Source organism: Malus sylvestris, chromosome 7, assembly GCF_916048215.2.
Source record: "Malus sylvestris chromosome 7, drMalSylv7.2, whole genome shotgun sequence".
NCBI lineage: Eukaryota > Viridiplantae > Streptophyta > Magnoliopsida > Rosales > Rosaceae > Malus > Malus sylvestris.
In genome coordinates, this window is record NC_062266.1 from 11,911,004 (window position 1) to 11,922,409 (window position 11,406).

The 11,406-nt window shown below is 38.9% G+C and overlaps 1 protein-coding gene and 1 long non-coding RNA gene across 2 annotated transcripts; both read left to right on the forward strand.

Annotated features, from left to right (window-relative positions):
* Nucleotides 1-2,493: 2,493 nt before the first annotated feature.
* Nucleotides 2,494-3,216, forward strand: LOC126630092 (uncharacterized). The gene has a single exon (XM_050300247.1). The coding sequence runs from the start codon at nucleotides 2,494-2,496 to the stop codon at nucleotides 3,214-3,216; it is 723 nt and encodes a 240-aa protein (XP_050156204.1).
* A 3,308-nt stretch (nucleotides 3,217-6,524) lies between these two features.
* On the forward strand, nucleotides 6,525-11,171 carry LOC126629180 (uncharacterized). The gene is made up of 2 exons (XR_007625677.1): nucleotides 6,525-6,632; nucleotides 10,438-11,171. It is a non-coding gene; the product is annotated as an uncharacterized LOC126629180 (long non-coding RNA).
* The last annotated feature ends 235 nt before the right edge of the window (nucleotides 11,172-11,406 follow it).

Consider the following 11,406-nt stretch of genomic DNA (forward strand, 5'->3'; position numbering starts at 1 on the left):
AGCATGGTTGGTCCCTCAGGGGGCGTAATTCCTGCGATGAGTCCCTAAGAAGGGCGCGATCTTCTTTTGAAGTGCAGGAGTGATCAGTTGTTGTAAGCATGCAGCCGAGCCAAGTTGTAGATTACTTTTGAATTCCTCATTGAAAAACGAGTGAAAAGAACGAGAACTTTAGCTGTAAGGTAGGAACTGCATAATAACTGGATAATCCTCGGTTGGTGAGGTGGTGCCCATCGAGCTGCTTGAGTCTTCGGGCTTTGGTGTTGCGGGAGGTTGCACATGGCACTTCCTTAGATCGTAGGCATTCCACTGCTTTTTGATCTCTTTGTTGTTCTTGGTGGCATGGGTGTAACTACTCTTGTCGCCTACTCTATTGGTCTTATACGAACCTTCCCAGATAGGATCCATCTTTTTGGAGCATTCTTTACGAGCAGTGATGAAGGTTTTTCTAAAGACTAGATTTCCAGGTTGGAACTGTTGGATTTTGACCCTTTTGTTGTAGCTGGAGAGGAGCTGCTGCTGGTAGGCTGCGATACGGGTGATGGTATGCTCGCGCTTCTCCTCTGCCAGATTTAAGCTTGTGGCCATCTCCTTATTGTTCGGTTACTTGTCTTTTGGTGGTGCGATATGCCTATATACATCCGGGGAGTTCGTATGGCCATTTTCCCTTCTTGTCAGTGAGGGATTTCTTGAGGCAGTCGATGATCGTCTTGTTAGATGCTTTGAAGCCTAGAGTGATCGACTGCTCAGGCATCGAATTGTCTAGGGTGACAAGGACCACGTGTTCTCCTAAACCTTTGTAGTTGGGTAGAGCAGGCGCGGCTAGGGCGTGCTCGGCTACCTCCGGGGCGTCGTTGGGCTGTTTTATTGCGTCGCCTAGGTTAGGCGTGAATGCGCAGTAAGAAGTCGTGAAGCTATCGTTAGGTCGCCCTATTGCATTGTGAAGGCGTGGTAGGGAGCTGTGGAGCTGGGGCCATATTACACGTAGCAGGAAATGCTCAACTGCCAGTATTGGGCCACTCTAGAGTTGAATTATGGAACAAGGGTCAGCTGGGGTTGTGTGACACATAACAGGAAGTGGTGTTCAACTGCTGGTATATGTTGCTCCTATGTATAATCTTTTGGGGCGGCGATGACAAAACTTACTTCCGAGTGTGTCATTCTAGTGTTCGTCTGCCCTTGGCGCACCTTTTGGGCCGAGTTGTTGCTTTCGTCAGAAAACTTTGCATCTACCAGTGTCTATGCCTTTATCGTTGCGCATCTGATTGGGCAGAATAGTGTGTCATGAGGATGACTACGTGCGTCTGAAGGAAAAACTTGAGCTTCGGGGTTGCAACAACTATTGCCAAAGTTAGCTTTTGAATTTCTGGTAGCATTGAGGAGAGCTTTTGAACTGTGGAATACAGGTAGTCGAGCCCCCAGCTCTTCTCGTATAATGGTAGAGCTTATTGTTACTTCAGATACAGTTAAACATGCGAATATGTCCTCCATTGCTTCCAGTTTGGATAGTAAGGAGGTGATGTAAGGTTTTTTTTCAAGTCCTTGCATCTTGATCAGTGAGCCTTGTCCCAAAGTGCATGCTTGTCTGTTAGAGCAAAAGAGTCTGCCAGAGTTAGATGATCAATTTTCTGAACAACGGGTGGTTTGCTAGAAGTCCTTTTTAGAAGGCTACTCTAGCTATCGAGTCGTTGCATCTGACTATCCTTGCCTTCTTTGCTTTGAACCTCTTCACATAGTCGCGAAGCGACTTCTTTGGGTTCATCTTGACGTTGAACAAGTGGTCGGATTTCTTCTTGATCGAGTGATGAGATGAATATTCTTTGGTGAAAACCAAAGAAAGTTTGTTGAAACTCCGGATGGTTTATGGCGGCAGGGTGTAGAACCAATCTTGCGCCTCGCCTTGTAGAATGGTGACGAATATCTTGCACATGAGATTGTCGTTGTTCTGATAAAGGACCATCGCGCTTCGGTAGTGCTTCAAATGCCTCTCCGGGTCTCCATCTCCTTTGAAGGATGTGAAATGTGGCATGCTAAACTTGCGTGGAGGTTCTGCTTGCTCGATTTCGTCCGTGAATGGTGGCCTACTTATGTTAGGCTATTTTTTTTCTTAAATTAATTTTTTTTTAAATAAATATGTAGACTATCGTAAATTAATTTATAAACATTTTAATCTAAAAATATTTAAATTCCAATAAATATTGAAAAATCACTAAATTTTCCACAAAGCAAGTCTTCAACTTTCACCAATCTTTCAACCCTAGGCTAACGTTCAATTCACCAACCGTTCAACACCAAACTTTCAACTTTCACCAACCGTTCAACACCAAACTTTCAAGGGTCACCAACCATTCAACTTTCATCAATCATCCTCTATATAAACATATGTCCATTATTAGTTGATCACACAACCTTTCAACCTTCAATCATCCTCTATATTCACCAATCTTTCAAATTTCAAAGAGTTTTTGTTTCCTAAAAATCCTCAATATCTCATCAATGGGTGATAGAAGAAGGCGTAGCATGGCAATGCAGATGGCACAATACCAAGCAAGGATTGAGATTGAGGATGCAAAATTGTTCAACGCCGAAGATGAACTTGTGAACTCGTTTATGCAATCTGAGCACCATGGTGAATCTAGCCATCGCGGTTCTGTCACAGGGCGTTCATTTGTGCAGCGTGATAGAGAAGAGTGTCATGACCGAATGATAAAAGATTATTTCATCGAGCATCCAAAATTTCTTGCTCATGATTTTCGGAGGTGGTTTCGGATGAGGAAAGAGCTTTTTGAAAGTATCTTGAACGTAGTTATCAATCATGACCACTACTTTGCAAAGAAGATAGATGTCGCAGGTCGACAAGGTCTATCACCTTATCAGAAGCTCCCATTTACTTTTCGTATGCTACCTAATAGGTGCTCTGCAGACTCAACTGACGAGTATTACCGACTTGCAGAGAGTACTGCTATTGAGAACATGACGCACTTCTGTAAGGTAATTAAAGCCATATATGGAACCACATACCTCCACAAGCCAAATCGTGAAGACTTGAAGAGGTTTTTGCGCAAGGCAAACAAAAGAGGCTTCCCTGGCATGATAAGAAGTCTCGATTGTATGCATTGGGAGTGGAAGAATTGTCCTACTGCTTGGGTTGGCCAATTCAAAGGTCGTCATAACAAGCCAATCATCGTGCTCGAAGCTGTGGCATCTTACGACACATAGATTTGGCATGCTTTCTTCGGCACTCATAGATCAAACAACGATATCAACGTTCTTTGGTCTTCTCCTCTGTTCGATGATGTTGTCAATGGATGGGCACCATAATTTCGGTATAAGGTAAATGGTAATAGGTATGAGCTAGGTTACTACCTAACTGATGGTATTTATCCTAGTTTGTCTACCTTTGTCAAAAGTTTTTCTCATCCCGATAGTGCAAAGAAGAAATTATTTTCGCAGAGGCAAGAGTCTTACAGGAAGGATGTGGAGAGAGAGTTCAGGATCCTGCAAGCTCGATGGGCCATTGTTAGAAGGCCTGCACGATTTTGGCAAACCGAAGACCTCCATTCAATCATGATGACGTGCATAATTTTGCACAACATGATTGTGGAAGATGAGTACATCGAAATTGAAGAAGATTCAGACGAAGATGTGGATGATGACCAACCAACACATGTGAGAGCTATTGCAAGAGATGTTGAATATCTCGCTTCAACCACATATGAGACCCGACAGGATAGGGTCACCTTGAGTGAGTATATGAGACGTTTAAATAGAATTCAAGATCCTCAATGTCATAACACACTCCGCAAGGATTTGGTTGAGCATGTATGGCGCCGAGAAGGTCAACGTTGATGATATTAATTAAGCATTTATGTAATAATTTTAAGTGTACTATGTTGTTATTTTCTAGTAATAAATTTAAGTGTCTTCTTGTGCAAAGTATTTTGTCTAGTACGTTGGATAAATTATTGAATGGAGGTTGAATTATTGAAGACATCTATTCTACATCAAAGTGTGGAATAATAAGTACAATCATTATTGAAGGCATCTAGATTAATAGAAACAATAATTAATAAGACATAAATTTAATAAAATACATAAACCGCATAAACTTAATACAATCGATAATTCATAAACCACATAATTAATAAACTACATAAACTTAATACAAACGAAAATTAATAAACTTAATTAATAAAGCACATAATTCATACACTACATCAACTTAATAATCATATCCACCATCTTCACTTGGTGATGGACTTCGTACAGGACTTGGGATATAGGGTTCAGAGAATTCATCATCTTGAAACATACTCCTTGAGGCAAACTTTCGCAAAATTTCCTTTTGTTTACAACTTCTTCCTCTCTGGAGTGTATTTGTTGAGGTCCTCCATCATCAAATTAATTTCAAACCTATCTTGCTCCCTATCCAAGATTTGCTTCATTTGCAAACGCATTCGGGCCGTTTCTTCTTGGCGAGCGCTATGGGTTTCGTTCAATTTTGCAATTCCGGTAGCAAAGTGTCCACTCATCGGATCTTGGGACTTTCCTTTTCTTTTTGCTTCCTTTTGCTTATCTCTTCATGAGGGCCTTGCAAAAGAAGGAGATGGGGTCATTTCATTGACACCTTCATCTCCGGCATTTGTCTGTGCGGCTTCACGCTGAAATAATCTTCCCCATTGTTGGTCCGCATCGGTTCCCCACCTCGGACAATCCTTGAGGACGTCCCAAGCATGTTGCAACTTAAAAACTTGATTTTTTGGTGTTACTCTTGTCTTGTAAATTTCCATTGCTTTGTCACCCTACGCAAAAAATACATAAAAATAATATTATGTACATGACAAATAAAATACTAAGAACAAAACTCACAACTTTTGTGGCACTCCTTCCACCAGCCATGCCAACCACGGCTCTCTCCAAGCTTCCCCTCCATAAAGTGCATGCTTTGTTGATAGTCTTCCATTGATCATAAACACCACCACCGTCCCTCCCGCCGCCATTGTAGTTTTCTTGAAACTTTGCAATGATTTTATCCCACAAAACTTTCTTATTTTAATTTGTGCCAACTGCACCATTTTCGCTAACAGAAACTCATGCCAAGCATAAAGCAACATCTTCCTCATAGGTCCAATTACGACCTCTAATATGCTCTCTTGCCATGTTAAACAATTTGGAAATGGAAAGAAATGGTAGAAAGATAAATTGGAAGAATTGTAGGAGAAAATTGACTTTTGTGTGGATGTTTGAACAAATACATAGGTGTATTTATAGAGTTTTTTGGTGAGTTTTGAGTTAAATAATTTTTTTAATTATTTTAGCCGTTGGATTTAAATTTGGGCCGTTAGATCTTTTTTTAACCGTTAGATTTGATTATATTTGATCTCAGCCGTTGAATTCAATGTATTTTAAAATAACATATTTTTTAAAAATTAAATTTGAATCTGGACCATTGGATCAACCAACAGTCCTTAAATAATGGCTGTCGGATGGGGAATATAGCCGTTAGGCTCGGGGGAAGTGGCCAACAGGAGCCTGACAGTGGGCCCCCACTTTGTCGGGAGCAAATTTGAAGTAGGCCCGTGGGGTGCGTCCGTGAGTGGGTGGGCCGAGCGTGGTCCAATTTCGGGCGAGTCCATGCAGATGGGGGGGGGGGAGGGGAATTTAGCCCAGTTTTAGCATTTGGCTTTTAGCCCAATGCTTTAGCTTGGGTTGGGTGGTGTTTGGGGGGAAATTTTGGGAGGAAATTTGGCAAATAACCCATGGCTAGATAGAGTCTAAGAGTGCTAAGAACAGAGGTCTTATCAATACAGAGTATTTATCAAATATAGCCAAAAATTAACTCTTAATTTAAAAAATGTCACTTTTTATAAAAAGTTTCAAATATATCCAAAATTTAATTTATTTAGACACAAATACCCTCAAATTTAATAGTTAAATAAATTAAAGGCTTTTTAGCTACTGTCGCCTCAAGCTCCAATCTAACTTTTGCTTCTACACTCCACCACCACAACCCTATTCCCTTCGACCCCCTCATCATCGACATTGAACGCCGCGGCGGTTACCGCAAGTAGGAGCAGCAAAATTTCAATCATGCCGTCAACGCCTTTTTTCTTATTAATATCATTTTTAATTTTAAATATAAAAATAATTTTCGAAGTTAATCCACATGTCATTATATGATTGTATTTGTGAGACCCACGTGGCGCCACATCATCACACCAACAGAGCAATTAAAAGATTTTTCACAAAAAACTAAAATGATCACGATGGACAAATTCAAACAAATACTAAAATGATTCACGATAGACAAATTCAAAAACACTATTATTGATTATCGTTAATTGTTAAGAATCAGATTAAGGAGTTATATCAATGTCACGAATCATTTTGGCTAAAAAGCCTTTAATTTATTGATTGTTAAATTTAAGGGTATTTATGTCTATTTAGGTGAAATTTTGAATATATTTGAATGATTTTATAAAAAGTGACATTTTTGAAATTAAAGGTTAATTTTTGGTTATATTTGATAAATACTCATCGATGATACAACTGCTCCTTTTGAATCAGTTAAAGAGGATGTTTTCATATTTGGAGGAATTGTTGATTGGAAAGCCCGTAGAATCTAAATCATGGAGGTGCGTTTTTCTATATTTATTCTGTTTTATTAGCTATGCGCTTATATTTAATTTTCTTTTTAAATCATCTGTTACTCTGTGCATATATGAAGAAGATTGAGTTTTAGGTTTTTAGCAACTTCGTATTTTCATGTTTTGACGATGGGAATATTTAGAAAACAGTTTTGACGACGGAGATTGCCTGTCGAGTGGGAGGACTTGGCTTTTGGGGACATGATAAATTCAAATTTTAACAGATGTTTGTTTTCTTCCATTTTCCCAGTTTGTTGGTTTCTAATTTCTCTTTGGAATGAATTGAACTCTCCAGTGTGGTGTGGTGTGAGTACATAACATTATAATTGGTACTGTTTAAAGAATCCACAAAATGCTATCTGTTTTTCTCCTGTCAATTTAATCTTCTTCTGGGTGAAGAGAATGAATTGGCAGAAAAAAGTTTTGATTTTGCTTATTGGGTTCAATCCTTTTCCTTCCCCAAACTGTTTGGTTGCCGAGAAAACGATGGAACAGGAACAAAATAAACATTGATTTGGTTGTATTAATTTTTCCTCATTTAGGTAATTACAGATGCGGTTTATATTCCTCTAATGTAAGAGATGAGTTCTTGAAACCAGAAGAAGTTATTGTTGAATTAATGCTGAATTAGATGCATTTAGATTTAATTAGTTATGAATTATCCATGTTCCTAATCAGCGATTCATTCTTTTCCTTTTCAACATGAGTTGGCCAAAATTTTCTTTAACCATTGAATGAAGTGAAAACAGATGTTGGTTTGGTAGATGGTTTTATGAAATTGGGTCGATGAAACTGAACCATGTAGTTGAATTTAACTCAGTTGCGTGCTGGTTTGAGTTTTCTCATGTCTTAAACTTGGTGCTTGCGATTCCTGCTGTTGTTTGCTTTCAACTTGGCAGCAAACCAAACTCATTTGTGGGTTGGTTTATTTTTAATGTTGTATGATGAGGTGGTCGTTTCTGTCTATACATGTTTCTGTTTAATCTATTCTATGTGTCTATACATGTTTGTGTGTTTAATTTATTGCATAAGTCTTGATAAAAAATAAAGACTGCAAAACTTCTAAGAATACCCTAAATCCCAATGGACACTAAGTGTAGTCAATCTTCAGAACAACTTTTTTTTTTTGGGGGGGGGGGGTGTTGGGGTTGGGGAGGGATAGTGGTTGTCCCAGATTACTGGATTATGGTTGTTAAATTGACACATTCTTAGATTATTGGATTATGGTTATTTACCTTCTGTCTAAATTTAGCATGTTTGAGAATTGCTAATGGATTTACTACGTTTCAAAATTTTAGAATTTTGGATCGTTGGAGTGAGAACTTGGTTCTTTGGCATTTTGAGGTATATAATCATACACCTTTTTTTGTTTAGAGCTTAATCAAGGGGACATCCTTATTTAGATTTTTTTCTCTGTGAAAAAGAGAATTAGACCTCAATTTTGTTTTAGGATTCTCTAATTTATGTGATGTTTGATACGTATTTTATGGTTTGTGTTTTGTGGATTTTAGGAATTTGGATTTGGTATAAACTATTTGCATATATTATGTTGAATTATTCTACTATATCTGACACACCTCAACCCGAATCAGGGCATGTTGACCGTCACGTGAGAGTGACGTAGACATGTGCATTGTGCGGAAACAATAATGCTAATAGAGAATACGAATAATTGAAAACCAACTCATAAAAGTACTAGTTAAGATAAGTGCTATAATATGTGTGAATACATAATCAGAGCGTAAGTAGCCTAAGTTCAGTCCAGAAAACAAGTACTAATTAAACGACACCTAAAGATGCCCTACATTTGTGATAGTCTGTCAGAACCTCTAATCAATCCTCGTGAGCCACCAACGGATAAGCTTATCTAAAACCTGGAGGGGCGTAAAACAGAAAGTGTGAATGGGCAAAAACAAAGCTTTTCAAAACCATTTCATTTATCAAATGTTTTAACCCCTCGCTGTAAAACATGTATAACTTTCCCAGAAATGGAATATATATATATATATCTCAATTCATGCTTCACATATCCATATTCACAAGTATGCCATGACAATTATATAATAGAATGAGAAACTCAGGTGAAAATAATAACATATTAGCCGGAACCCCCGTAGAGGTCTGTACGGCTGAATTCATAGCTCATTAGTCAATCTAGCCGGAGTCACCGAAGGTGACCTGTATGGCACTACATCTGCACACGAGTCGGAACCACCTGTAGTGGTCTGTACGACAAGACTGGGTGTAATATAGTTATGCTCAATGCTACGCTCTCATGATAGCTGTGCGATAAATCGCTAATCACCTACGAGTCGGAACCGCCTATAGTGGTCTGTACAACAAGATTGTGCACCTAAATTGGATCCAATGTATAGTGCGGGAGGTGACATCATATACAGGCCTACCATATCTCTGGCTAAATCACTAACACCAGGGTGCAAGTTTATGAGCTCTATGTTTCTCAATTAATCACAACCGTTATTCACATTCACAATTCATAAACTCACCTGGGGCTTACCTGAGCATCCACAGCACCACAATTATATATATATGCAAACATCATATGCATATTCTAAATGTAAGACATTTGGCATGGCAATTTAAATCATAACTCATTTAAATGCATTTTCTGGGAAAGATACCAAGCATATACATATATACTTAAAACCAAAAGCCCACTCACTGGTATGTCGAAGGATTGTAGCCCCCGAGCCGCCCTTGACTGCGCTCGTCCTTGGGATAGGTCTCACCTATATGCGAAATAACTGAATAAACATTATTTAAATCACATAGACAAAACTAGCTAATAACTTATCATACAATGCTCAAATGGGATGTTTGAATACACCAACATGATCTACATAACCTCACGAACATCTCTATATTTTTAGAAATTTTTTCCGATCACCCATGCGCCACCACGAGCAGGCGGAGGCACGGTAACACGCGCAGGGAATCCTAACGGAATCCCTAACTGCCCTTAGGAATATTCAGTCAAAATAAAGGAATATTCCATCCAAATAAAGGAATATTCCGTCGAAATTACCTGACGCCGTTACCCTCCATTAGGAATATTCCGTCAACTTTGACGGAATATTCTTCTTTCTTCTCTGGTGAACCTCGCCGGTCTCCGTCGTCACCGGAAAACTGGAAAATGTTTAAACCTTCATTTCTCTTCCATTTCTCAACCAAATTTCATGAAATCTTAACCAAAATGAAGCTTAGGACTAGAAGAACACAATCTTACCAATTTCAAGCTCCAAAAATCACGGGATTTCGCCGGAGAAAGCACGATGATTCTAGCCAAATTTCAAACTCGCCAAACTCGACTTCCCGACATCCAAAACAATTCGTTTTTCTTCTTCGAACTTCGTAAAGACATTTTAAAGCTTCCTAGAGGCTTAAAATCTTATAAAAACTTCACATTTACGTGTGCATGAACAGTACCTCGAATCTGGGTTATCTGGTTTTCTAGAAATCGAGGGTTTCACGTGCAAAGAAAGGTATGGTTGTGATCCTTAGCTTGCCAAGAACTCAAAGACACCAACTTTAGCTTTGATTCGTGAGTGATCGAGGGGTTTTGAAACTGGTCCGTACATTGTATGGAAAATGGGAAGAAACTCGAGAGGGAGGAGAGAGAGAGTGTGTGTGTCAACGGGAGAGAGAGTGAGAGTGGGTGTGTGTGTGTGTTGATAGGAGCATATTTATGCGACTTAGTTAGCTTGTTCTTGTGCATTTGTGTTGTTATTTCTTAGTTAATTATGTATTTTAAGCTATTTTCGTGTGTTTGTAGGTCATAATAACAAAGTTGGCAAGAAAGTGCATTTTGGAGCATTTTAGAGCATTTTTTAGCCAAGATTGGATAGTGCAAGCATGGAGACATGAGGATGGACGTTTTTGAAGATTTGAAGGCTATAAATCAGCATGTGTGTGTGCAAGTGTGTTGACCTACAACTCCAAACATCCATCCACTACACCCATTACATCCACTCATTACCAAACACTCACCCACTACACCCATTACATCCACTCATTACAACTCCATACACTCCTCTCCCTAGCCTATAAATACATCCACCCTTCACCATAATTTGGGGGAAATCCATCCAAAGACACTACATTCATATCTCACAACTCCATACATTTACACTTTCATTCCTTGGGAGAGAACACAATCCACCCATCCACCCTTCACCATAACTCACCTATATCCATCCACCACCATAATTTACCACTCATCCATCAAACCACACCTTGTGCCGCAACAAAGAGAAGAATGAGGACCCTTGGACGTGCTTGCCATTCAAGTTGGATTGTTGGAGCATTTTTAGGTGTTTTCTTTCGTTTGTTTTCAATGTCTAAATTTGTTTATCATTGCTTTGTAAGTATGAGAAACTAAACCCCCCTTAGCTAGGGGGAATTCGAAACCATGTTCATGCTTGCAATATGATTTGATTACTTTCAGTTGTGATTCATAAGTTGTGAATTCAATTTACTTATCCATTTGAATTAAAACTGATTTGTGTATGTTGGTTGAGAGTGCACGCTTAATTTCCATGCATAAATATGATGCTAGGATATAAGGGAGTTTCATCTAATCGTTATGAACTTATATTCACAAGTAGTAAAGGTTGTTCGTCACAACCGTGTTAAGTAAATTCTTGGCATAAGTTTCATGCAATTCATAGTTACAAGTGTTTCGTCAATGCTTATGATGTTCATAGAACTTAATGATTCTTGCTTGTATCTCTATTATGCAATT

What these genes read in the sequence shown, in the direction of transcription:
- LOC126630092 (XM_050300247.1), top strand. Translation starts at nt 2,494, where the DNA reads ATGGGTGATAGAAGAAGGCGTAGCATGGCAATGCAGATGGCACAATAC.